Source organism: Cladophialophora immunda, assembly GCF_000835495.1.
Source record: "Cladophialophora immunda strain CBS 83496 unplaced genomic scaffold supercont1.3, whole genome shotgun sequence".
Taxonomy (NCBI): Eukaryota; Fungi; Ascomycota; class Eurotiomycetes; order Chaetothyriales; family Herpotrichiellaceae; genus Cladophialophora; species Cladophialophora immunda.
Window position 1 is genome coordinate 220,772 of NW_015622543.1, and position 27,152 is coordinate 247,923.

The 27,152-nt window shown below is 42.0% G+C and overlaps 4 protein-coding genes across 4 annotated transcripts; 3 read left to right on the forward strand and 1 right to left on the reverse strand.

The window, feature by feature from the left end:
• The first annotated feature begins 306 nt into the window (after positions 1-306).
• On the forward strand, positions 307-2,219 carry PV07_04700 (uncharacterized protein). The gene has a single exon (XM_016391532.1). The coding sequence runs from the start codon at positions 478-480 to the stop codon at positions 1,810-1,812; it is 1,335 nt and encodes a 444-aa protein (XP_016249051.1). The 5' UTR covers positions 307-477; the 3' UTR covers positions 1,813-2,219.
• A 261-nt stretch (positions 2,220-2,480) lies between these two features.
• On the forward strand, positions 2,481-3,242 carry PV07_04701 (uncharacterized protein; the record flags this gene model as incomplete). Its single annotated transcript, XM_016391533.1, has 1 exon — positions 2,481-3,242. One exon carries the CDS (start codon positions 2,481-2,483, stop codon positions 3,240-3,242), a length of 762 nt encoding a protein of 253 aa, XP_016249052.1.
• A 637-nt stretch (positions 3,243-3,879) lies between these two features.
• PV07_04702 (uncharacterized protein) lies at positions 3,880-6,882 on the forward strand. The gene has a single exon (XM_016391534.1). It carries the CDS (start codon positions 4,148-4,150, stop codon positions 6,551-6,553), a length of 2,406 nt encoding a protein of 801 aa, XP_016249053.1. The 5' UTR covers positions 3,880-4,147; the 3' UTR covers positions 6,554-6,882.
• Positions 6,720-9,151, reverse strand: PV07_04703 (uncharacterized protein). The gene is made up of 2 exons (XM_016391535.1): positions 8,672-9,151; positions 6,720-8,620 (listed from the first exon to the last, which is right to left on the reverse strand). The coding sequence occupies exons 1-2, from the start codon at positions 8,863-8,865 to the stop codon at positions 7,429-7,431; spliced, it is 1,386 nt and encodes a 461-aa protein (XP_016249054.1). The 5' UTR covers positions 8,866-9,151; the 3' UTR covers positions 6,720-7,428.
• Positions 9,152-27,152: the final 18,001 nt, after the last annotated feature.

The window sequence follows — 27,152 nt, forward strand, 5'->3', positions numbered from 1 at the left end:
ACTTTGTGCTGAGAAGTTGTACAGGGTCCTCCATGCGTACAGTAATCGGGTCGGGCCACGCAGTCTACCGGGTCCCAGATTATCCAGTCACGGGCACAGAATTTCTCTTCTATATACTGTATATGCTTCGTGGTGCACCATATGGAGTTATGCCATCAACTCTTATGGTCTCCCAAGAGTGACGAATGAAGATGGCGATGCCGAGGCTGTTCGTGGAGCCAATCAGCGGCGACGGTCCCTTGGCGCGCCTGCGTCCGTCTCTGGCTGCGGCGGCGGCCAATTCGGTGACTATCGTGCCAACTCAGCCCTCACCTTCATCCATCTCCCCATCCATCTCCCCATCCATCACTCCATCATCCATCATCTTCCGACAGCGTCCTGCTTCCCTCCCCCTCTGTCTCTTCGCCATAAGACGCCGCTGGATGTAGGCCGCGGCTGTCCCCCGCCACCGTCTAGGATCGCCTGTGCGATCGCACCATGGCCTCAGCGACGTCAGCGGTGCGCCGAACCGTCCACGCGACCATCCACTCCCTTTCCAGCGCATCCGCCGACTTGACCAAAGCAGCCATAAACCTTCCCTCCACCTATTCCAACTATGTCACATCAAATTCCTCCTCGGTCTCTACCATTGAGAGCAGCCTGCGGTCCTTGACCTATCTCCTTCCCGGCGCACGATTCCACGACACTGAACTCGCCTCGGAATCAGTGCATACTTTCGTTCAACTCTTATCCATCTACCATGATCATCTCCTTAAGAATCGCGCTGCGTTGTTGGCGCTGACTCCTTCTGTTCTCAAAGTTAAAAACCTCAAACTTCAGAAGCCGAAGCCTTCGCTGCATGCTCGCTATACTACATTCTGGACTTCGTCCTCGTCCCTCTATAATAAGATCGCCACGGTCTTGAAGATTGCGCAATACACCGAACTGCTATGGGAAATGATTGCAAGGCGCCGAGGCGGCGAGAAAGCCAAATGGCGCGTGGTGGTGCTGCTGGAATCCTTCAAGGCCATCTGCCGCTTGTTATTGATGCGCATCACTAATTTGCGTCCAACTGTGACCCCACCGATGCCGCTGAGAGAGGACTTTGCCCCGGTTGAACCGGAAGAACAAGACGAGGAGTTTGCCATGGACGAATTGAAGTCGGACAATTTCGATGTCAAAGACGCTTTGGGCGACGCTGGCGTCCCTACACCACCCCTCTCCGACTCCGGTAAACACGGCCCATCATCCTTGTCTATCACAGAGCCGTATAGCATGCCTCGCACGGGATTTACCCTACCCACTCTGCCCTCCCCGGACACCGTCTCATCTTATCTTCTCAACCATGTCCTCACGGCTGACGACGTCAAACCCGCCAAGCAACTGCTCCACCAGTTGAGTACTCTGCGTGGCCAGGCCGCCGAGATCATGTATATCCTGCGGCCTTTGATCTACGCGCTGCTTATGCAACGTATTGCTCGGACGTATGGGTACGAAGGGAGCAAGTGGAAACGCAACTGGACACCATGGCTTGTGGGCGTCTCAATCGAATACCTTTCCCGCCAACTCGCAAAGAAAGACCTGGCGGCAAGAGTTCCAGGCGGTGCACGATCTGGTCTCTCGGCATTGGAGCGTGAGGAATTAAAGAAGCGAGGCTGGCAGCTCGCGTGGTGGGGCATGCGAGGCGCATTTTACGAGAATATCACGAAAGTCTGGGTGCATGGCGCTGCGGCCTCGTTGAAGGGCAAACCCATCCTGGACCTGCTTGGAGGAATCATCGAAGAATACGAGTTTCTATGGAGTAATTACTATTTCAGCACGTCGACAATGTGAGTTGACATTTTGATTGTCCCCGCCACCGTTAGGGGTGCACCAGATTTGTCCATCGGAACCTCTAAGCGGCATCAATTGGATGGATTTATTGCAAAGGACTGTAAATCTAGAGTCTCGACGTTTTGTAACTGCCATTTGGCGGGATGGAGTCGAGTCTAAGTTTCCCACTGAGGATCAAAGTGGACTCTCGCCAACGAGCAACTATCTGAAGTCGAACATCGAGCATTCTCGCTTGCTTTTCATTGGGTCTACAACTATAGCAGACTTGGGTACGACACTTTATATAGCAGGATATGGAGTAACCTCTTATTTTCCCTGCTCGCGATGCCTTCAATTGAAGGAGCTCTGCTCACGCTCGCAAGGTATCGGATCAGTTCAAGTAAAATTACACTCACACTCAACCAGGGCTGAAAAGTCATCCTTATTTCCCACCGTCGTCAGAAAGCGATCAAGTTTTCGACACAATCTGTGCCCTTTCTGCCGCACCCTTTCTCACCGCCCTACACTATGGGTACAGGAGAGGACCAGGTGAATTTCCATCTCTTGGCTGTCTCCCCATCGTCAACTCTCTCGGTCGGCGAACTCAATACCCACGATTCGAGTAGTCAATCACGGCCGCTTTTTCCAGAGTCCTTGAAACATAACAACTCCCAATCATCCATCCGAAGATGTCGTCTGTTCGGCCTCCCAAGCGGCCGAAGCTCCAGCACCCGGGCTCAAGATCGAATCCCATCTCCATCGACGACGACGAATCCAGTTCTGAAGCCGATGACCTTCGCTCGCCCAGCCCATCAGACTCGCTTCAGCATTTTCTGTCCGTCCTGGACAACCTTAACCGCCGCGAGCACCTAGCGACGATTATGGGCCAGGTGAGACTCGCCACGAGCCAACGAGATGTCGTCAGAACCCTGGAGAACCAGTCCCATTTCACGGCTCTTCAGCCAAATTTCGAGCGCGAAAAGGACTTGTCGAAGACGGCCAGTGCTGGTGGCGAAGAGCACGATACAAACTTGCAAGGAGAAAATGCTTCCCGCAAACAAAGTGCCAGCTCGCTGTATGAGGAAGACCATGGTCGTCAAGACAACCTACTGGACATCGAGGATACCGCTCCCGAGCACATCGAGTGGTTGCTGCTTTCTGGTGGCAGTATCTCTGTGCATACCCGCCCGCTATCCAAAGCCCTGAGTCGGTGGGTCAATGCTCTGAACGAACTCCATATGTTGTGGATAGCATTGTGGGATGTGTACGACGCCATGACAAAGCCGGGCCCAAGTTCATTGCCGGCCAAAGCGAGAAGGAGGTGGGGCACAGGACACAATTCGTCGATGTGGGACGACCTGGTGAGAATTGAAGCCGATGTGCAGGATGCACGGAGACAGGTAGAAGAGATTGGAGGTGCAATATGCGAGGAAGCGGGCGCCGATGCATAAGAGAGGTGATACACCGACACAGAAGACGGGGCAGATACCTGTGAGCGGTGGTCCTTTTTATGACATTGTCTCGATATCGGAATTGGGAAGACAACACAAGGCTTGGAAATGGAGGCGTGAATGCACAGAGAAGAACACAAGCTTCATCCTGGAGAAAGGCGTGTCAGAGGAGCTGGGGGAAACAAACATGGACAAGGCTTGTGGCTGGCGGAAACGAGCACCTCAACGCATTCCATCCAACATGCCTTGTAGAATCGCAGGGGTAGTGGTTTTTTTGCTTGAGCTGCTGTTGGGAAGGATTCCAGTCGATGCTGAGACTGTTGGTGATAACCACATAGTGATAATCAGGTTTGTTCGTCGAGATTGAGCATGGAACGCCTCGACGGCTACAGATATTGCGACTCAAAATACTAACCTGATCTGTGGGTCATGAGGCGCCGCTTTACCAGTGTCCTCGCCTTTGCATTTGTGATATCCCCTTGCTGCCCCCTACGTGAAGCCCGCCGCTTTAGTGCCTCTCGCCTCACTTTCCCACTGCATATCGCCTAGCAAATACTTCATTCTGCCCATCGGGAGGTATTCGGTGTGCAGACATCAAACGTCTCAAGGATTTGTATTCAGATGTGGAGTGGGCTCGGTTGCCTCTTGTCCGGACAGTTCAGTGCTCGACCTTGAATCAAGAGTGCCCAAGGGCGTGAGACAGAAATCGTCAGCATTATCAAGCGAAACCGTGCAGAGGACAACCATCAAAGTGAAATCTCAATTACCAACTGGGCCAGCAGTTCTTTGTCAATAAAGTGTGACTTGTTGGAGGCCTTCCAGCTTCGTGGGCGGAAAGTATGCAGGTACTTTATGTGATCCAGCTAGCCTTGCCATTGTTCACCACCACAAATCCACGGTAAAACATGCCAGAGCCTCGTCGATCCGGCCGTCAACGCAAGGTCAACCCGCGGTACGCCAATGGGGGCTGGGACAAGGAGACTCTGCGCGTTCTCCGCGCCGAGTCCGAGTCGTCTGGCTCATCCCCTGCTGCGGAGTCGGCCTCAGCAGACTCAGACGACGGGGTGGCAGCCAACCACGGCTCTGCCCAGGAAGACGACGGGGCGTCTCTTGCCTCGGCGGCCTCGGTCCAATCGTCCGATGTCGAGACGCCGGACCAGGAGGAAGAAGACGATGGGGAGATGAGCGTGGCCTCCGACGACGGTGTCCCAAGCCGGAAACGACGGGGTCAGATATCACGGGCGGCTCAGGCCACGCCCGCGGGCGAAGCGACCCGGTCGCGGGGCGTGCAGCCTCCCTCCCAGCTCGGAAAGCGGGAAGCTTATGCGAACATCTTTGGGCCCGAGGTTGACGACCTGTGCGATGTCCTTGTAGCCCGGGACACATGGTTAAAGGGACAGGATGTCACGGTTCCCAGCAGGCAGACGCTGTCCGTTGCCATTCAGCAGTCACGCGACCTCGACCAAAGCAGCACTGGGAGAGATGACGAGTCGCCGCCTTCACCAGAAAAGGAGAACTCGGCCACGATGGATTCGTTGTTTGAGACGGTGCAGAGTCATCAAGTTCTTGAGGCAATCGACCTGAAGGCTGTCTACGAGAAGTACTTGTTACGCGACATGCCAGGGCAATCGGTTGTTCTCGGTCCCTGGGGGAAACAAACGAAATTGGGGCTTGACTATCTCTCTTCCTTGGATTTGGGCCAAGCGTGGCTTGATCACGAACAGCCCAGTGATGCTGAAACGTCGTCGCACGCTAGAAAGCTGCCTGCACAGAGGCGGTATCATCAAGCCTGGCTGTTCAATGTGGGAGAGAAAGTCCAGTGCTTTGCGTGGGCGGTCGGAGCCCATCCAGTGCAGTATCTTGCCGTGGCTGTCAAATGCACCTCTGCCCAGAGACGAATGGCCTCCTTTGGAAAAGAATGCGAACGTCCGGCTTTCCATCCCTCCCCAGCCTATCCGACCAGCATCCAGATCTGGGCTTTTCACACAAAATCCACCAGTATTGAAGGAATGCAGACGCTAGCAATGGACGCGGAGCCCAGCTTGGCGGTCGTGATTGGGACTGAATGGGGCAATATCCGCCAGCTCCGGTGGTGTCAGCTCGATCCTTATATAGAGACCAACCACGAGGACACCGTCAACCCAACCATCGGTCTCCTTGCGGCTGTCTCCAGCGACGGCCACGCTCGCGTCATTGCCGTGCCGCGTCCTGACCGTCGCGACGCCCGGGCCCCAATCGCTCTCCGAGCCGAGAAGGCTGGCTTCGATATTCCGCCTCCAACGGACACGGTCTTCACGACGCTGGCGTTCGCCGACCCCACGAACCTCATGCTTGGTACGGCGGACGGGTTTCTCCACTGCTTCAATTTGACCGAGCCGATGAGTCCAGAGAACCGCCCACGATGCTACGTGAAGCAACAACTCCACCACACGTACGTCGTGTCGGTGTGCCCGGCCGTGCCGGGACCACAATCGCCGTTCGTTGCTAGCACGTCGGCCTCTGGCGACCTGGCGTTGACGGACCTGCGCAGCCCCGAACAGGACCGTGTGCACGTCCCTCGCCCCAGCTTCCCGACGCGCGACCTGCTCTACGCGCCGTTCACGCGCTCCTTCATCGCGGTCCTCGACCGCAGCGGCAACACCCAGGCCGAGAGGAACACGGCCACCTTCCTGGTCTGCCACCACATCCGGCAGTTCCCGAACCTGCTCAAGGTCGCCAAACTGCCGCACGACACGGGGGCAACGACGGCCTTGACAGGCTCGCAGTGGCACCCGTGCATCCTCGTCGGCAACGCCAAGGGCCAGGTCCACGCGACCAACTACCTCCGCAAGGTCCTCCCGTACCGCAAGTCGGACCCCAAGAAGGCCGTCGGCGCGTACCTGCAGAAGATCTGCGAGTACGCCTGGCGCCCGCTCACGGTCGAGGAGCAGCGGCAGAGACGCAGCGCCGACTCGTCGTCCCCGGCTGCCGAACCGACCGAGGAGGAGGACACACCCGACATCTACCACGGCCGCGACGCCCGCGCCGGCATGTCGCGTTTCCACGAGGGCTTCAAGCCGGAGAAGATCGAGGTCGGCTATCCCTCGACCGGGGCCGGCGGCGCGAAGAAGGCACGGCCCAAGAAGGGCAGAAAGCCCGACGACGCCGAGGACGGCGGCACGGGCGCGGGCGAGGCCGTCTTCGAAGAAGAGCAGGCCGTCACTGCGCTCGAGTGGAACCCCAACGCGGCCTGCGCCGGCGTCGTAGCCATGGGATGGGGCAGCGGCATGGTACGCGTGCAGGACCTGGCGTACGATATCCCCCCGCCGTGAGGGAGGCCTCTCATTGGATCCTCCGATGAACAGAGTCATAGTCATCGACAAAGCCCGCCCCTTCAAGTGGATCGGGATCTCATACAGGGGGAGAGGGGCCTTGACAGTTGCCATCGCGCACGAATGAAAAGTTCTTTGACAGCCTCGCGGGACGGATGATTATCTCCCGCAATCGACTGGCCGGCACGCTTCGACATGGAACAGAAGAGCTTAAGGAGCGAACCACTTGGCTATGTTTGAGCCGGGTCCAGGAACAGCAAGGGCTTCTGACTGAATCTTTGCAGCCTGATGAGAGAGGGAGTCGATTGACATTGTAGGGTGCAGACAGCTAGGTAGCAAATACAGCTCAATGTGCACCCCTTCTCCTCTCTCGGTCCACCATATCTCCCTTTTTCGTTTCTTCCTTTCCAAGCTCCTTTCCTCTGTTTTGCAAAAGCACATTCTCCCTGATAGCTCCCATCACCTTTTCGACACTGTCAACGACGCCTTTTTTCCGGGAAACAGCGCTAATCAGACCCTAGGTAGTGTACATGACAACACAGGGGAGTACAGTCCATGCATCCTCAAGATCCCCCTTTTTCCCATTACTCTCACATGTTCCACATTTTTCTGCTTTTGTTTCATACCTCTGGAGCATCTTCTTTTCCGTATTTCAAACGCTTCATGCAATGCTGGAATCGATATCGCTGGGTGGACAAAGGACGATGGACGCCAATCTCACCCATATCCATTCCCACCCCATGCCTCGAGATGGAAAATAAACCTGGCCATGAGATTCAAGAAATGCAAAGGTTGGACAATCCCACATAGGATCATCCGTCCCAAGCCCTTATATCTCCCACAAGGTGAAGCAAGGAGTAGAGTCGACAAGACATCTAGCTCTTATTCTCGCCTCGGGGAGCACCTCCACCGCGACCTCCTCTTGGGCCGCCCCGACCACCGCCGCCACGATGGCCATCTCCTCGCCCTCCGCGACCGCGTCCTCTGAACTCGCCGCGTCCACCACGTCCGCCTCGGCCTCGGCCCCGCTCACGGCGCACCTGCTCGAATCCATCGTTCTCCTGAGTGGGCTTCTCCTCCGCAGTGATGGCAGCAGCGCCTACTTCTTCGGCCCAGCTATTGGATTGAATTGCGGCAGGAGTACCTGCAAGCCCCGTCTCGGTCTCCGCAGGGACACGCGGCACTTGAACCCATTCTTCGTTGGTAGCGCTGGTATCGGTCACCATGGATGCTTGCGGGTCCCATGCCTCGGCGACGGCGTTGGCGGCTTCTTCTCCAGTTGTGGTCTGTTCTGGGACAGAGGGAGTGACCTCAGGCTCAGCTATCTCATTGGCGATGTCTTCGGTCCGGATAGCAGCAGCATCGTCAAGTTCAGTCAGACCAGCATTTGCCACCGTGTTGTCGATTCCCAACTCGGCTGCGGCAGTCGGAGCTTCTTTTGCCTCGACCTCCTCTTCAATTTCCGGCTCCGTGCTCTGCACCACCTCCGAGGCACTCTGCAAGGCAGACTCTTTGATTTGTGCAAACGTGAACTCGAGAGGCTCACCATGGACGTCTGGGACTTTGTCGTCGGTGCCGTAAATCAGATTTTGCAGGGTTGAAAGTGAAGACTCGTTCCCTTGATAGACCAGTAGCAAAGCACCTTCAAAGGCACGACCCTCATCGGTATCAGCTTCTTCGGACTGACGCTTTGACGCAGCGGTGTGCAGGAAATGTGTGACAACTCGTAGCCCATCTTCGACCGCCTTTGTTTTGATATTCTCAATTTCCTGCAGCGCCTTCTCCTTGACAAGTGCAATCTCAGCCTCGTGTGCTTCGACCAACTTCGTCTTCTCTTTGGCGGCCTTCTCTTCAAGTTCTTGGGCGAAAGCACGGAAGTGGGAGAGCTGTTCTTCGAGTTGGTTGACCTGGTTTTGAAGCGCAGGCTTTTTGAGGATCTGGGCTTTCTGATCGGTGTTGAGTTTCTTTTGTGCAACTAGGTCATCGAGGGAGACGTTGGGATTTTCGGTGATGACGGCGTCAGCTTTAGCAGAAGCAGCAATCTTCTTGTGCAAGTTGCGGATGTTCCTGATGAGCATGGTCAGCATTGCTTCATCCCGTAAAGTGGAGATGAGCTACTTTGTCAGGTCTTTGATAAACGGGCTCTCCGCATAGGAATCGACACCATTTGTAGTAGGATGGCCTTCAGCAGCAGGAACTGCAGACTCGACAGTCGGAGTCACCGCACCGCCGTTGGCAGCCGCAGCTTCAGTTTTGGCTTTGCGCTTCTTAGCAGTCTTGGACTCGACGGGAACAGTGCTAGCAGTCGACATATTGGACAGGCAATGGCTGGGCTATTGGTTCGTAAATTGAGATGCGGAACTGGAGCGAGCAATGCCTGGATTGAGACAGGTGGTTGCTGTTTGCGGGGGGCCTTCAGGCGAGATGGAGCAAGCGCAGGTGTTGGGTAACGTATTTAAAGGAGGTCAGATTACGAGACAAGCTTGAATGGAGTGGTTAAGCTGGAGTCCAGAAGAACAGAGAAGTTGAGTGGGTGTTGCAATGTGCTCGCGTGAGGCTCTTGACAAAAACGAAATCAAATAGTCCCGGCCTCGCCAAGATGAGTGAAAACTACTTCGCGCCTCACCCCGCTTCCGGCGTAGGGTGATGCCGCCCTGTGCTCACCCGTTTCCAGTCGTGGGGGCGTGTTACGAATATGGTCAAAGGTAAGGACGGAAGAGGAACAGGAAAGGAAGGAAAGCCGAGTTGATATATTAGAACTAACGTGGGTGCATAGCGAGTCGCGCAGCATAGCGAGTCGCGCACCTAACCACCACCGTACGACAATCTAATTCAATTACACCACTAACCTAAGATAAATTCACTCAATCTACTCAGAACTAGATACATTAGATATTTCTTTATCCTCTTAACACGTACGTACATTATGCCTAGGCTTTCCGTAGGTACCACATCGTCGTTGAGTTAGCTCACCCCCTCTCGTACGACTACTACTTACACGCTTTTCTTACTCTACCTACTTATCCATATCCCTCTGGTCGATCACATCGCATCTCGTATAGTAAGTGATCCTCCTTATCGGATCCGTATCCTTTTCTCTCTACGACGCTTACTTAGCGTACGATTTACCTCTTTAAGCTCCCGGATACGATCCTTCATCAATACTATTTAATGTATTATAGTAGTCGTACCTTTCACTATCTAGTCTATCGCCTCATAAATCGCTATTAGAGAGCTATCTTAATGTTGAGCGACTTTCCCCTTGATAAAATCAGACTGTGAAGTTACTTCGTACGTAGTCTATGGCGTCTTAGAGACCTAAGGGGTAGTTATTAGCGAGGGGAGTGTTAGTAGTATTAGCGTCCGAAGCTTTATATCTAGCTTCGAAAGGACCGTATCTAGATTAAAAGAGATAAGCCCTGCCCCTCGGAAACCTCCTCGTACGTTATCTTCGCCAAAGGAAGTAAAAAAATATCAAGGATACCTTATTGAAGATAGGTAGTACTCAGCGATAGGTAGATTCCGTAGTAATAAGTATCCTTCTACACCTATAGTAACATAAACTCATAGTATGAGGAGAGGATGCTTCTCGGATGCGAGAAGTATGCTTTTCTCATGCGGGCTATATACAGCCTAAAGTGGCTTAGCGCGGTCCGGCTTAGCGCGATCTTAATTATGCCCAGCTTCTAGGTCCCGTTTATGATATTACCCCCCCTTTTTAGCTTCTCGTCCCTAAGAGGCCCGTATAGGTAGTATTTCCCTCTTACTTAGTGAGGCTCGCGTGCGAGTAGCTTACGTCCTGTATACGCTACTTGTCCACCGCCTGAATGTATCGTCTGAATGGTACGTGTGTACCCTATGTAAATATATTGTGTAAATGCGCTATTAAATGTACCTATTAGGTGTGTGCGTGAATGTACTATATGAACTGTTATATGAATCGCTATATGAATGGCTATTATGCCTATTGAGCGTGAATTACTATTGAGCCCCATTGAACGCGTGTATGAATGCGTAACGTGAATGCGTAGCGTTAATGCGTCGTAATAATAGTATAGTCGTAAATGGCCTTATTATGTCCTAATGCGGTCGCCTCTTACGCCTAGGTATATAGATACTACTTCTTCTCCCTTAGTTTGTCTCTTTCTTCCTTTTTACTAGTCTTACGTAACATTCTAACGTTAGTAATATCCGTCGTATGCTAGTTACGTACTAATCGCTTCGTAGATGAATACTATTGATTTCCATCCTAGTAGTACTGCCTTAGGTATAGGTAGCTAACCTCCTTATTACCCTAGCGGCCCTCGTAAGTAGTTTATGCTTATTATATACGTTTCGTAGCTAACTCGCGTACTTAGCTCTCCCTTAAACTCCCTCTAAGGCGTCTTAGCGTTCATCCTGAGAGAAGCTGCCTTACTAGCGTTATCTACGTACGCTCCGCGCTAGTCGCGGTTATCTAACTAGCTAGCGTGTCGTATGCGATACGCGTACTACTAAGGGCTATACTCGCTACGATCGTTACGAGCGTAGTAATCGTACTAGTCCTAAGGGTTATATTCCTATAAGTATTATACTATTATACGTATCCCCGTAAGCTTATTATATACTTATCGCATTAGGTTCCTCTATCCTACGTAGCCGCTACTAACTATCTTCTTACCCGTAATCAGATGATTATGGATGGCGATCCGGACGCGCTCACTATCGTGGCCGTCTAGGACAAAGCCTCTACGCTATCTAGGCATATGTAAAATGCATTAAAGGCGTCTACGAGACGTAACCTTACCTCTAGTTCTAGTGCCTCTACCGCCTCCCCCTCCACTATCGCCCCTACTAACCGCATCACTAATATCCTTAGTAGTATCCTTAAAGCCTTACGCTTTATGGCTGAGGCCTATACGGTTGTCGTAAGTAGCGCGTACTCCTCGCCTACGTTCCGCACTAACTTATATAGAATCAATTAAATCCCTTAGTCTAGTTTAATAAGGTAGATAGTAATCGTAGGTCGGACCTAGACCTACTGTCTGATCCTCCTAAGAGTGACGATAACGAGTAGCGTATAGTCTATGTGCGTCTCTCTAGTGTGTCGCCTATGTGGCGGTTATGTGTTTTTCCTAGTGTGTTACCTATGTGGCGGGTGTGTGTCCTCCTAGTGTAGTATTACCCTTAGGCAGTGTGCGCTATGCGCGCCTACGGCTTATGGCCTAGTGATGGTTGAGACGCTGCGACGTTGTATGCGTTTCGCGTGCCTAGCCTTAGGCCAAATGCAAATCCCTTTACTTATCTTCCTATTCCTACTTTCCTTCTATAGTTAGTGATCGCCTCGCGTACGTTTCTTAGGTCTATCGCTAGTTACTACGAGTCGTCTACCTCTCCGAATCCCTTCTAGCGAATATAGAACTCGGTTTAGCTATACCGGTAACGCTCCCCTAGCACCTCTTATACTTCCCATTCTTCCTTACCTTTAATATTAATAGGTTTAGGTATGCTAACGTTAGGACGCGCGCAATATACCTATAATAAGGAGATATAGAACGTATAGTAGAGCCTCCTATACTTCTTCAGTAGCTTTAGTATATACGTATTAACGCTATATTTATCTATAACCTTAAAGGGTCCTAGGAACTAGTTAGCGAGCTTTTTACTAGCGCGGAGAGTTCTGATATTTCGGGTAGAAATAAGAACTTAATTACCGATATTAAAGGAGATACTTATCCTCTTCTTATCGTAGTTTTTTTATATATAAGTCTTACTAATCTCGCGTATCTCCTCCGCTATAGCGAGCGATTCCATAAGGGTGATAGCTCTTTCCTTAGCTATAACGTTCACTAGCTACTATATGAGCTCCTTACGGTTAACGTTTATACGTAACGTAGGCGAGAACAATAAGACTAGATTAAACGGCGTCTTCCCTATAGAGGCATTAGGCGCTACGTTAATCGTATACTTAGCGCTAGCGAGTAGCTCTACCTAATCCAATTACTAGTAGTTAACGTAGTATTAGAGGTAGTACTCTAGAGTCTGATTTATCCGTTTAGTCTATCCGTCGGTCTATGGATAAAACGTAGTTGAGAATAGTCTACGAGTCGTAAGATAGGAGTATAGAGTACCTTAGTATAAAGACGTAAACGTCGTACCCCGATCAGATATAATTAACTTCGGCGCCCTAAACCTCGTGACTACCTTCTCTAGGACTAACTAGCCTATCTATAGAGTATCGATAGTGCTAAGATATAGAGTTAAGGAAACTATCTTCAAGAATCAATCAATAATAATAAGTATTAAGTCGTATGTGTTTCGCCTATATATCGACGGTAGTAGCCCTATAATAAAGTCTATTATAATATCTTACTATGGCCTATCTAGCCCTAGGAGGGGTTCCAAATGGCTGTACGGCTAATAATAAGGCACTTTCATACGCTAGTAGATATCGTAGGAGCTAATATATTTATATATATTACGCCTAATATACGGCCATTAGTAGTATTATATGATAGTCATATATATCTAAGCCCAACCGAAATGTCCACCCTACTATAGGTCATCATAATTTACTCTTAGTATCTCGCACTACGTAGTAGGATCCCGTAGTATATATATATAGCCGTCTCTTCGTATAAGACCCGTATAATCTACGCTCTATATTCCTCTAAACATTCCGCTAAGGATTTAGCTATTAGAGGTAGTAGCCTATTACTTCTCCTAACACTAGGGGTCTAGTACCTAAAGTTACTTTAGGTGAGTCACTAGCGACTCGCGGCATTCTCGCCCTAGAGCCTCTTACTCTTCGCTAATTCCTAATATAACTCCTTATTCTTTGGGTAGGGGGGTAACAACGCTATAGACGCTCTTTCCTCCCACTTTATACCCTCAGACTACTAAACGCGTTAGAACACCTATAACGAGGCTATCTCCGACTCGTATACTATTAGCGTACAGTTCGTATTCTTCTAGTATCCGCTTCTTTAGTAGTTCTACTAGGATATTCTCAGTTAGTGGCTCGTCCGGCCCTATATAGTCTAGCCGACGAGAGAGCCTATCTACTAGGTTATCCTTTCCCCGTCGCCACTGAATAACGAAGTCGTACGCTACTAGTACCTCTACCTAGCATATCTATTGTCTATTTAAGACCTTCGTCTCCATAAAACTCTTTAAAGCTTCGTAGTTAGTAAGGATAATTATACTAGTCATAGGCGACTTAAGGTAGTATCTCTACACTACGAAAGCCTTAATAATTACTAGTATTTCTCTGTCACCTATATAGTAGTTCTATTCCGTAGGAATCATTTTCCTCAAAAAGAATGCTACCGGTCTCTAGAGCGTACACCCCGCCTACGTTTCGTACACTTAGGTTAGTATACCCCTAATTACTCCTCCTAAAGCGTCAACCTCAACTCGATATTATTAATTAGGCTCATAATATACTAGCATTAGCGTACTCGTAAAGTAGTCCTTAAGCGTACGAAACGCTTACGTAGTAGTAGTAGTCTATTTGAAGGGGCCCACCTTTTTCCCTACTACCATTCCCGTAAGGAGATCAGTAATTAGAGCTACGACTTTCGAGTACTTATGGACGAAGCCCTAATAAAAGTTAGTAAAGCCTAGAAAGACCTAGACCTTACGGAATAATATAGGGGTCGGCCACTCCTTAATAGCGCTTACTCTACTAGGATCTATTAATACGCCTATAACTCTAACGCGGTAGCTAAGGAAGTTAACTTTAGAGACTCTAAATATATACTTTAATAGTTTCATATATAAATAATACTTAATTAGGCGCTTAAGTACGAGTCGCACGTACTTCTTATACTCTTCTTCGCTACCGCTAAATATAAGTATATTATCTATATACGTAACGTAAATATCGTCTAGTAGTCCCCGTAGTACCTTATTAATATACGATTAGAACGATACCGGAGTATTCGTTAACCTAAACGGTATTACTAGATACTTAAAGTAGCCGTATCGCGTACGAAACGCAGTCTTCTAACGGTATTCTTCAGTAATTTAGATTCAATAATATATATCTCTAAGATTAAGTTTAGTGAAAATCTTTACTCTACTTAAGCGATCTAGAACCTTAGGAATTAAAGGTAGAGAGTAACGGTTCTTCTAGGTAACCTTATTTAGCGTACAATAGTTAATGTAAAGTCGTAGGCTACTATTAGGTTTCAGTATGAATAGGATAGGCGCTCCTACTAGGGAGTTACTTAGTTAGATCTATCCTCTTACTAAAGCTATCTTAATATACTTACGTAGGACTTATAGCTCATTCACACTCATAGAGTAGAGAGGTCTATATAGGATTATCTCGCCCTCCTTAATAGGGATAGAGTGTCGTATAAAGGTCTCATCTCTAAATACCTTAGAGTTAGGCTCTATAAAGGCTCTAGCTAGGTCCTATAAGTACTAGGGAAGTTCTACTTCTTAAACCTCGATCCTCGCTAGCGTTACGCTAGCGATTTATATATAATCCCTATCTATATCGATAATAGGTTTAATTACTAGTATACGTAATTAAGAGACATCTAGGTCTATAAGGAGTTCTATAGCTAAGACGTAGGTAACTCGCTTATCTTTCGTAAGCCTCTCACCCCTAGGCCTAAACTTCTATATATTAGTACTCTAGTCTACGTTAGGGTTCACCTTTTTAAGCTAAGGGAATCTAAGGATAGCGTTATACTCCGTAATATCTATAGCGATATATATATACGTATATAATCTACGTACTCTTCGTACGTCTATCTTATACGTTAAGAAGCGGTAGTTACTATAGGTCCTAATTAGCTATCCTAAGATAGTCCGGACATAAACTTCAGTAGTTATTACCTTTACTCCTAGTTCTATAATAAGGAGTTACAAGATAAAGTTCACTTACGCCCCGCTATCGAGTAGTATACGTATCTCCCTTAGTCTAGCTTCTGTCTAGATCTCTACGTTCATTATGAGAGCTCAGTAGTACTTTAGCTCTCTATTAGGGTCAGTACCTAGTAAGCCTAGCGCGATAGCGGCACTCTTCGCGCTATACTTTAGTTTTTTAGCATATCCTTTACGCTTATATCTTACCTACGAGGCTTTAATCTATACTAATTAGCCTTATGCCCCCTTCTACTACAGTTAAAGTATTCGCTAGGGAAGGACGGTATATCCCTCTTTAGGGTATCCTTCCTTTCTTCGCTTTATTATCCTCTTTTACGCGACTTATTTATGTATGTTATATAAGTTATATACGTATTAGTACTAGTGCGCGTTTATAACTTATCTTAATGCGCGGCTCGTGCCTTTTACTTAATAACGTCCTTATACCGCTAGGCTAAGGCGAGGATCTATTCTCTTAATGTAATTTCTTTATTTTTATATATAACGAGCGCGCGAATCTTAGGTAAGAGCGCGTTTAGTAGTACCTATACCGCCCGTTCGTCCTCTATTATGGGTAGAATATCTATCTTAATGTTCTTAATATAGCGTAGTAAATCTCTCGCTAACTGATTCGGCCGTTACTTAGTTAACGCTAGTCTAATAAGTGCTTTACTCTTATAAGTTATAGGGTCTATAATAACGCCTTTAAGGAATGTAATATAGTCGTCCTAAGTTTAGAATTCAGTATACGGGCGTACCTATGCGTTATCCGCCCTATCGTCTAAGAAGGTTACCGTAAGTAGTATACGTTACGCATACTCATCCTTAGTAACTTCTAGGAGTATCTAGAAGAGTTTTTTCTATCTAAGGTTATACCTCCGGAGGCCCTTAGTCAACTTCCTATTGAACCTTAGTAGTAATGCGAGCTTAATATATTTTGAAATACTAGAGTCTTCTAAGATTAAAGAGCTTAGAGGTCACTTATAACTTAGTAGCGTTATACCTATGACTTCCATAAACTAAGTAGGTTCTCTTCCTTCAAGCTCGTCCTCTATTACTCTAAGTTCTTCCCTTTAGTATTTATTAGTGACTTTTCTCTTAGTCTCTTTATATTAGGCTATTAGTCCCGCCTCTTCTATCTTAAGAGTGTTAAGGCCCATATACGAGTCGCTTACTTCTCGCTAGGGATAATATTAGTCCTCTTCCTAGTCTTTGACGAGATCTTAGTCGTTTTGACCTTATTACTACTATTCTAGGGTCGCGCTTAATTTACCCGCAGATCATATATAAGGAGCTATCGAGCCCCCTTTTTTATCGCTAGTCTGTCCGATCTTAAGGGATACTATAAGAATATTAAGGATGCCTTATTGAAGATAGGTAGTACTTAGCGATAGGTAGATTCCGTAGTAATAAGTATCCTTCTATACCTATAGTAATATAAACTTATAGTATGAGGAGAGGATGCTTCTTAGATACGAGAAGTATACTTTTCTCATGCGGGCTATGTACGGCCTAAAGTGGCTTAGCGCGGTCCGGCTTAGCGCGATCTTAATTGTGCCCGGCTTCCAGGTTCCGTTTATGATAAAAAAGCGTTCTTAAACGCGGTAAAGAACTCGACCTTAGTAATGTAGGTTACGTATATCCGGATTAGGTTCTCGATTTCTTTACCGTACGATCGCTTTAAGGGACTAAAACACCTAACGTTAAGTAGTTAAAGTAGATGCGATAAATATATAGGCATATAGAGTGTAATAATATTATTCTCCTTATAGTAGGCCTTAAAATCCACTAAGTGATAACTTTCATAGCCGTCTAGGATTAATAGACGAAACGTACCCTTCGTACGACTATAACTATATTTGTTAAAGTGTTTGACCTAATTAAGACTAATCTCGTTTATTATCTATCTATTATCGCTAAGTGCGATAACCTAGTCGGACGGAAGGGGACTATCTCGGTACCATAATGCGAGGTAATACTTACTAGCGACTACGATAAAAGGCGGTATAGCCTAACCATACGAATTAATACCCTAGATTACTATAGCCTATTCTTAATTACTAGACTATACTATCTTAACCTTTCTATACCCTTCAGAACTCGTTATAACTATTACGGACAAGATTAGGCCTATTATAAATCTAGTCTCGTTAAAGTTCTAAGTGTTATCTTTATAGATCCTATACTTAGCTATTACGTTCCATACGAGGTTAAACTAGACTTAAATAATTACTAGATCTTCGCATTAGGCTCTCTAGTAGTCGTATCTACGTATAAATCGCGTTCGTAGCTCTTAATGTCGTTTAATAAAGTTCAATACCTAGCGAGGTCTAACGCGTAACGCGCTACGCGTTATACGTAGTTTATTAGCTATATCTCCTATACTACTAAGTTAGGGAGGAAATCCTCGCGTACATAGGTTAAGGACCTCTCGTACGAGGACTAATTCTTTAAGGTTAGTTAAATTTTGAGAATTCACTAGTTAGTCGCGTCAGAAAGGTCGACCCTTCCTTCGATTACGGAGGGTTACTTTAGGGATATTATAGACTTTAGTAATAGATTATACGCTCTATTTAGGATCTTATTTAAGAGCTTAAAGGGTAAGAAGTATTCTAGCTTCTTTCTAAGTCGATTCCATTTATTTTAGTAGAGTACTTAAAGAAATAAGTTGAAGGTAATATATAGCGCGGAAAGTGCGCGACTCGCTATGCTGCGCGACTCGCTATGCACCCACGTTAGTAAGGAACACAATATATCAGAATAAGGCTAATGTATTTGATATAGTTAACGTATGTGAGGGTTTGGAAAGAGTTCTGCAACTAGCTAGCCAACCTAGTAACAAGGAGGACAAATCTGAGGAGGGAAAGAAAGAAGGAACACTCCCTCTCTCTCTCCTTATATCGTACGCTCCACTTTAAGGGGTACCTATTATCCTGCCTCTCTCCCTCGCCTCCCTCTTCTGTATACGCCATCCATCCCTTACGTACGGCATCTTCCCCTTGCGTACGGCATCTTACCTCTCTTCCCCTTGCGTACGGAATATTGTTTCTCCGCTTCGCGTGACTGTTAGGCTTGGCGCTGGTTCGCCAGAACCGAGCCTTCTCCTGGGTTCAACCCATCATAACGTGGGTGCATAGCGAGTCGCGCACTTTCCGCGCTATTTATTACCTTCAACTTATTTCTTTAAGTACTCTACTAAAATAAATAGAATCTACTCAGAAAGAAGCTAGAATACTTCTTACTCTTTAAGCTCTTAAATAAGATCCTAAATAAAGCGTACGATCTATTACTAAAGTCTATAATATCCCTAAAGTAACCCTCCGAAATGATACCTTAATAGAGAAAAGAGGAGGATGGTGACCGCGTAGGCATCCAAGCTCCTCCGGGAGATCGAGAGCGATATCGACAATATATATAAACGCATTAAAGAAGACGATAAGTACTATGTACTTAAGGGGAGGCTCTAAAAGCTATAGGTTATACTTAATAGCCTAGAAAACTAAGGAATATATAAAAAACGCGAAAATAACGCGCTTAGAAATACATATCGTAATATAGAGAGTAAGAGCCTAAGTAGGGATAGAAGTAAGGCGAAGAGAAATAGACCGTAACGAAAGAGTAAAGAAAGATCTATATTCTTCTTAAGCTCGGAAGTTACCCTAATTAAGGAGAGAGAGTTATCTTAGGCGACGAAGGGACTTAAGGGCTAATACCTATAGATAAGGGCCTTTAATAAAGGGAACCTAAAGAAACCTAATAATATCGACCTTTACGGAAAAGTAAAGATAGAACCGTCTGTTACAAACAGGGCCTACGGCCAGGAAAGGGACCTCGTGCGGGGAGACTGAAAAGGTAATTAGGCCGAACTAATCCTAGGGGCCGAGAGGCATAATAAGACCTATACGAGTTACTAAGATTAAAGACGGGACCTAATTAGATAAATAAGTACTTAGTATTACTTAGTAGTACTTAGTATACTTAGTACTAAGCTAGACTAAGTATAACTAAGTATATAGAGTATTATATAACTATATAGAGAGAAGGAGACCCTAGATCTCCTTTATAGTTAATAATAGTTATTAATAATCGAGTTGCTTACGATTATCTACTATACGTATAGATCTATATACTATACTCTTAGTTTCTAGCCTTAGCTATATCGCTCTACTACTATATTACTAAGTAAACTATCTTACGTATTATATATAGTAGCTTATAATATATTAACTACTCTCTTAGATAATAGTAAGTTTAATAATAATATCTAGTAGCTCTTATGAGGGTTTAGAAAGAGTTCTACAACTAGCTAGCTAACCTAGTAATAAGGAGGATAAATCTAAGGAGAGAGAAGGAAGAGATAGCTATCCTTCCTTTCTCCTTATATCCTCTAACGCACCGTAAGGAGGTAACTATTATCCTCACCTCCTTACTCCTTTCCTTACGTACTTATTCTAGCTCCTTACCTTCCCTTATATACTTATTCTAACTCCTTACCTTCCCTTACGTATAATATCTTAGCTATTAGGACTTTATATCCCTTATACCGTATATATCTTAACTAATTAGGAGGTAGTATTTTATCTATATATTATATAGGTAAATCTTAACTAATTAGGAGATAGTATTTCCTAACGTTAGTCTTAGCGCTAGTTCGCTAGAACTAAGCCTTCTCCTAGGTTTAACCTATTATATCACCCCCCCCCTCCTTCTATACTTACTTAGGAAGCCTCGTACGTATCTAGCGTAGCGAAGTCTTATAGCGCATCAGCTAGTTCCTATATTAGTTCGGTATATCTAGTCTATTTTACTAGATATTACTTCTAGGATCCTCTTCCTCTTTATATAACCTTATCTTCTAGGATCGCCTCTACCTCGTATTCTTTATTATCTCTAACTATTACTAGCGTAGGCTAGTTATTATCCGTTCTCTATAAGTTAAGAGAGTCTATTAAGGCTCTATAAAGGAGGTCTAAGTAGAAGATATTATAAATGCCTAGTGGGGTATTTAGACGGTAGCTATAAGATCTTACTACCTCTATAATAGTATACTTCGTATTCTTCTAGTCTAGTTTCTTACTAATACGCGTTATTTATACGTTTCTTAAGTTAAGTTATACTTTATTACTAACTTAGAATTATAGTATCTATTATTATATTTAATTTATTCTCTCCTTCTACTCCTATTACGCAATAACTATTAAAGACTACGCTTATTCTCTTATCTCTTAGAGTTACCGTATAATAAAGTCTACTTATTATATAGATTCTTAAGGAGTCTCCGCTATATAGGGGAGTTCTTATATTTAAAGTAGCTTAACGTAATACCTATATAGTAGGAAGAATAGACTTATTCCTATAGAGTATATATTGCGATTATTAATTACTAGTTCTACTATAGGTAGGAGTTCTACCTAGTTATCCTATTTTCTATTTATAAACGTATAAAGGTACGTTTCGACCGTTTAGTTTATTTACTTAGTAAATCTATCTATCTCTAGATAATAAGCTATAGATAGTTACTATATAATACCTAAGAGTTAATAGATCTTTTTCTATAGTATACTTATAAATTAGGGGCCGTAATCTAATATAATTACTAATAATAGTCTATATTATTGATAGAACGTCTATAGGAAGACTCCTACTATATCTTTTGACTTAATCGTACGTAACGGTTTAAGTAAGACTCCTTTCCCTAGTTAATCTATAATAATTATTAGGTTCGTATAGCTCTAACTTTCTAGGAGTTCTATAATAAAATTAACTAATACTTCTTTCTATAGTTAATTAGGGATTAGGAGAGGCTTTAGGAATCCCTATTTCTGTTCCTTCTAGGCCTTTATCTATCTATAGACGTTATAGTTCCGTATAAACCTTCGAATATCTTATAGTATATTTAGTTAGAAGAACTACCTTACTATTAAGGCTACTATCCCTTCTTAACCTAAGTAACTAGTAACCTTTAAGTTATATACCTATTGAATAATTACCGTACGGAGAGCCTCTAATTCTAGTACCTAATGTTATCCCTAAAATAGTAATTACCCTTCCTTATTAAGAGTATATTCTATAATTAATACTTTTAGACCTAGATTAGAGGGGAACGTATAGGCCCCTCTTTATATAGACTTAATAGTCTTCTAATATATCTAGTTATTCTATTAAGCTAATCTCTATTATTCTTTAATCGATAGTCTTTCTATTAATATTATATTCACTTATAGCGCCTTAGATCCCGTTCTATTTAGTATCTCTAGCTTAATAAGGCGCGCTATATAATACTAAAGTCTTTTGTCCTCTTAGTCCTAAGGTATATCCTACTCTCTCCGAGAGAGAGCGTCTACTTAAACATTTTACCTTCTAAGGACGTATAAGATTATAAAGTTATACTTTAATAGGATAAGAGACTAACGTATTTATCTCTTAGTAAGTTTTCGTACGGACATAAAGTATTTAAGATTCTTATAGTTAGACTAAATCTTAAATTTCTTAACGCTCTATAGTTTAGCGTCCTATTCCTTTAGGTATCGTATAATAGTAAGTATTTCCTTATTATAGATCTTATAGTTATATTTAACTAAGTAATTCTTCTTTAAGAAGAAGGTATAGGGGCGTATAACTCCCTTATTATTAACTTAGAAGAGCGTCCTCCTAATACACTATTTTAACGCGTTAACTTCTATAATAGTCTCTCTCTTATAGTTATATAGGATTAATATTAGAGCCGTTATAAATATCCTTTTTAGTCGTATAAAGACTTAGTCCGCCTCCGTTATCTATTAAAATATCGTATCCTTCCGTACGAGAGTCATAATAGGAAGTATAATCTTAGAGAAGTCTTATATAAACTTCCTATAGAAGTTCGTAAATCTAATAAAGCTTTATACTCCCTTTATTAATTTAGAGACTTTCTAGTTAAGGATCGCCTTTACCTTCTCTAGGTCTATTTATACACCTTTCTCTACCTTAATAATAAACCCTAGGTATTTCATTAACTTAACCTTAAATTCGCACTTATCGATATTAATCTATAGTCCTACCTTATATAAGTATTTAAGGACCTTCCGAATATAACCCTAATACTCTTCTAATGACCTATATAAATAGATTAGGATATCGTTAATATAGACTAAGTAGAAGACGTTAAGGTAGTCGCGTAAGGTCTAATTAATATACTTCTAGAATATACTAAGCGCATTCACTAATCTAAAAGGGGTAATAAGCTATTTATATAGTCTATATCTCGTATAGAATGCCGTCTTCTATTTATCTCCTTCTATAATATGAATCTAGTAGAATACCGCGATAATATTAAGCTTTATATACTATTTAGCTTATCTAATATTCTGTAGTATTTTATAGATTAACGGTAGAGGGTACTGATCCTTCCTTATAATCTTATTTAATCTACGATAGTCTATATAGAATCGTAGTCCTCCCCCTAACTTCTATACGAAGAGGACTAGCGCTACTACTAGCGAGTTACTTATCCGGATAAACCCCTTATTAAGTAGCTCTATAAGTATCTTCCGTAGAATAAGTAGTTCTTCTCTTAATATACTATATAGTGGGTCCTAAGGTACCTTAGAGGTCCTCCTATTATCCTATATAAGGTCTATTATATAGTTCACCCTCTTCCCTTAGAGCGGTAGTAGTTTATCTACTATTATTCTATTAAATACATTAAGGAAGGGGTATAGGTATTCTAATAGCTTCGTACGGGAGTCTATTATCTTTTTAACTACTAGGACTTTATCGATATTAGCTAGACTAGTAGTGAATACTTATATACCCTTCTACTTATATTATTATTATATAAGTAGAGAGAAAGTTACTATACTTATAAGGCTATAGTTGACCTTTAGAGGGATCGCCTTTAATTTATTTTATACGCGTATCCTCTATAGTCCTAGATATAGATAGGACTCCTTTAGGTAAAGTCGTATATTATTCCGTTTTATCTAAGGAAGTCCTAATATAATATCGTATAAGATTAAGCTTAGGATAATATATAGGAAGATAGTTTCCTTATATCCGTTAATATTAATCTCTAATTTAGCTACTTCTAAGATTAATAAGTTTATTAATTTATTAAATTCTATAATAGATTAAGAGAGAATCTATATACGTTAAAGATTCTATTAAGAAGTAAAATAAGCGTTAATAAGGTCGTATAATAAATACCTAGAATCTATAAGTATAGATATAGAATACTCTTTATTTACTATTAAAGGTACTAAGAAAGGTAACTTATTTATTAAGCCTTAAAATCCTCACTAGACTTCCTAAATCTTCGTACGCTCCTAATTGTTACGAGCTACTATATAACACGTGAGGTGTCCACAGGCAAACCCACGGTAGTTTACTTAGTAATATAGTAGGGAGGGACGCTATAGCTAAGACTAGAAACTAAGTGTATAGTATATAGACCTATACGTATAGTAGATAATCGTAAGGAACTTGATTCTATATAACTATTATTAACTATAAGGAGAACTATATAGCTAAGTACGGCTATATACTACTTAGGATATATATTTAATATATTACTCTATTAAATATATTAAATATATTAATATATTTCTAAGTCTATCTAGGTATATTACTCTATTACCTCACTAGGTTATACTAATATATTTACTAAGATACTAGTATCTGACTTATTCTCCTTAGTTAACCTTCCTCCTTATCTTTCCCCTTAGTCTCCTATATAGTCGGTTTGTAATACCTTCCCCTCCTTTAACGTATACATTACTCTTAACGTACTTAAGGTAAGCGTATCTCTTTCCTTCCTCCTTTTACTTCTTCCTTATGACTAATTATACTAAAGATTCTAAAACCCCCTTAATCCTAATAATACTATAACTTAAGTAACGTCATTATAAAGCTTAACTCCCGCACTCCTAATCTCTACTTAGAGTATACTAAATCGTACTCTATCTATATTATTTATTATAGTTATTTAAAGTGCGGTCTCTATACTAAAAAGAATATAACTTATTATAGTTACTTTTCTAAGACTAAGTTTAATCGACTCGAAAATAAGAAGTAGGAGTTAATTTAGTAAGATTAGGAGGCCTAAAATTTAATATTAGCCTTAGTTAAGTAATTATTAGAAACTTAGTAGCGTATTACTAATATAAATAAAAGAGTAGATGTTCTAACGAAGCGTTAGAAGGATATAGTAGATCGTAAGGTAGCGGCCCTAGATCTACTTAATAATAGTGATAGTGTAGATATAGCGGTAATAGACGCGGATCCCTTTATCTAGGATAATCCAGCTTTTAACGTAGTTATTTTTTCTAATCCGTCCCTCCTTTTTCCTAAGTTTAGAGATACGGAATAGCTCTCTAAGTTATCTAGTTAATGATTCTTTAGTACTATTATTCTTTATCCTAGTCTTTAGGCTTAATTCTAGATAATCTAATGTAATACTAGTAGTATTTAATAATAAGTATCTTAGGTATATTTTCCCTTAGTTCCTAGGTATTAGATTCCGTTATTAACTAATATACTAAGTATTATATTAGTATTAGGAACCCTTAATAGACTAATATCTTTTCTAACTTTATTTCTTATATCCCGTAGAGTCCTATATTAGTTATTCCTTACTAGCGTTTAGTATTAGTCTTATTTTCTAGTTTTAGTTCTTTTAGAATAATAGGTCGCGTACCTATCCTTTAATAGTATTCCTTCTTTACTCTAGATAGTAAGTTATTACTATATTCCTAAGTATTCTCTAAATTATTATATCTTAATCACTTAACTAGATATATATTAACGTACTTAATAGCTTCCGATCTAGGGCTAAAGTTAACTAACCTCTTAATCTTATACTTTAGTTCTCCTATTTCCTTATCGATCTCTACTAGTTCTAGTTTCGCGTTTAGATCCCTATATAGTTCTAGTAGAGATTTATAAAATATTAGATATATTTCTAGTATCTTTAGGAGATCTAGTTCGTATATAACTAGTCTTAGTTTCTTTTTAATATAATATAGTTTAATTTTAGTATAATCTAGTTTATCGCTTAGTTATTTTATTTTAATATTTTTTCTTCTTATATAGACTATCCCTCCCTCTTTAAGATCTAGTCTCTTAGATCTTCTTTTATTTTCTCTTTTTATTATTTTCTCTAATATTTTTTATAATTCCTTTTATATTATATTATATAGCTCTTTTATTTTATTAATCTTAATCCTTACTTCTTCTAATATTAGTTTCTTAAATTTTAGTATCTTAAATATATTTAGATAATATCTATAAGTTACGTAAAATAGTAATATTCCTATTACGGTAGTACTATTATTAAATACTATTTATACTATTAATAGTAATTATACCTAATTATCTTACTAATAGTTAACGTAGTATTATAAATATTATTCTAGTATTTAGTTTATTCTTTCTATTTAACTATCTATCTATAAGTAGTATACTATTAATAACTTTATATCTATCCCTAAGAGGTCTATTAAGGATTACTAAAACTATAATGTGAATAGTTTATCTCTATCTAAGATTATTTCATTTAGTATCCCGTATTATAATATAACTAGATTAATAAATAAGTAAGCTAAATCTCTTACTATCGCCTTTTTAGTAAATAATAGTATATATACGTATTTTATTAGTCTTTTAATAACTACTATAATACTATTATACTCTTTACTCGTAAGGGGTTCTTAAGATATTAATAATTTTATAATAAAGTTAATTATAATAGAGTCCTATAGTCTATTTAGTATTTATAGTACTATAAGTAATCTATATAGTCTATATTATTCTTTCTTTATTTTCTTATAGATATCGCATTTTCTAATATATTCTTTAATATCTTTTCTAAGTCCTTTCTATATAAAGTCTCTTATAATTAACTTAATTATTTTTATAATTCTAGAGTACTCTATAAGTTAACTATTATATCTTTCTTTTATAATATTCCGTTTTTACTCTTTAGTTAACTCTATATCTATAATTACTAAATTATAGTTATATCCTCTATATTATAGTATCTACTTATTAGTCTTAAGTAACGTATTAGGTTTAGGTCCTTATACCCCTATATAATCTAGTCTTCTACTTAATATATCTACTTAATTATTTTTGATTCCTTTAATATAGTAGATTCTAAAGTCGTATCTTACTAAAGTTTCTACCTATCTTACTTATCGTCTATTTAGATCCTTTATCGTTATCTAGTAAGTAAGGTTTTTATAGTTAGTAAATATCTATATTAGATACTTTACTCCTTCTAAGTATACTCTCTACTATCGTAATACTTTTATAATAGCGAGTAACTCTTTATTATAGATATCGTAGTTTAATTCTAATTAAGTTATTTATCTCGAGTAGTAAGCTATAGGTCGTAATTAGCTATTCTTATCTTTCTATATAAGATATATCCCTATTATCTCGTCTAATATATTAGTTTCGAGTATTAACTCCTTTTCTAGGTTAAATAATATAAGGATAGGTATAGAGGTTATCTATCCCTTTAGTCCCTTAAAGGTATATTTGCATTTATCGTCCTAGTTAAAGATATAGTCTTTCTTTATTAAATTTATTAGGGATATCGTAATTCTTAAAAATCCTCAGATAAACCTCCTATAGTAGTTAATAAGACCTAAGAACTATTATACTTCTTTTATACTTATTAGTATAGGTTAGTTATTAATAGCCTAAACTTTATTAGGGTTTAGCGCTAGTCCTTATAATAATATGATATAGCCTAGGAATA

Coding starts and splice junctions, on each gene's coding strand:
- PV07_04700 (XM_016391532.1), top strand. CDS start 478: ATGGCCTCAGCGACGTCAGCGGTGCGCCGAACCGTCCACGCGACCATC.
- PV07_04702 (XM_016391534.1), top strand. CDS start 4,148: ATGCCAGAGCCTCGTCGATCCGGCCGTCAACGCAAGGTCAACCCGCGG.
- PV07_04703 (XM_016391535.1), bottom strand. CDS start 8,865: ATGTCGACTGCTAGCACTGTTCCCGTCGAGTCCAAGACTGCTAAGAAG. Junction 8,621..8,671: donor TTTATCAAAGACCTGACAAA/GTAGCTCATCTC, acceptor CATGCTCATCAG/GAACATCCGCAACTTGCACA.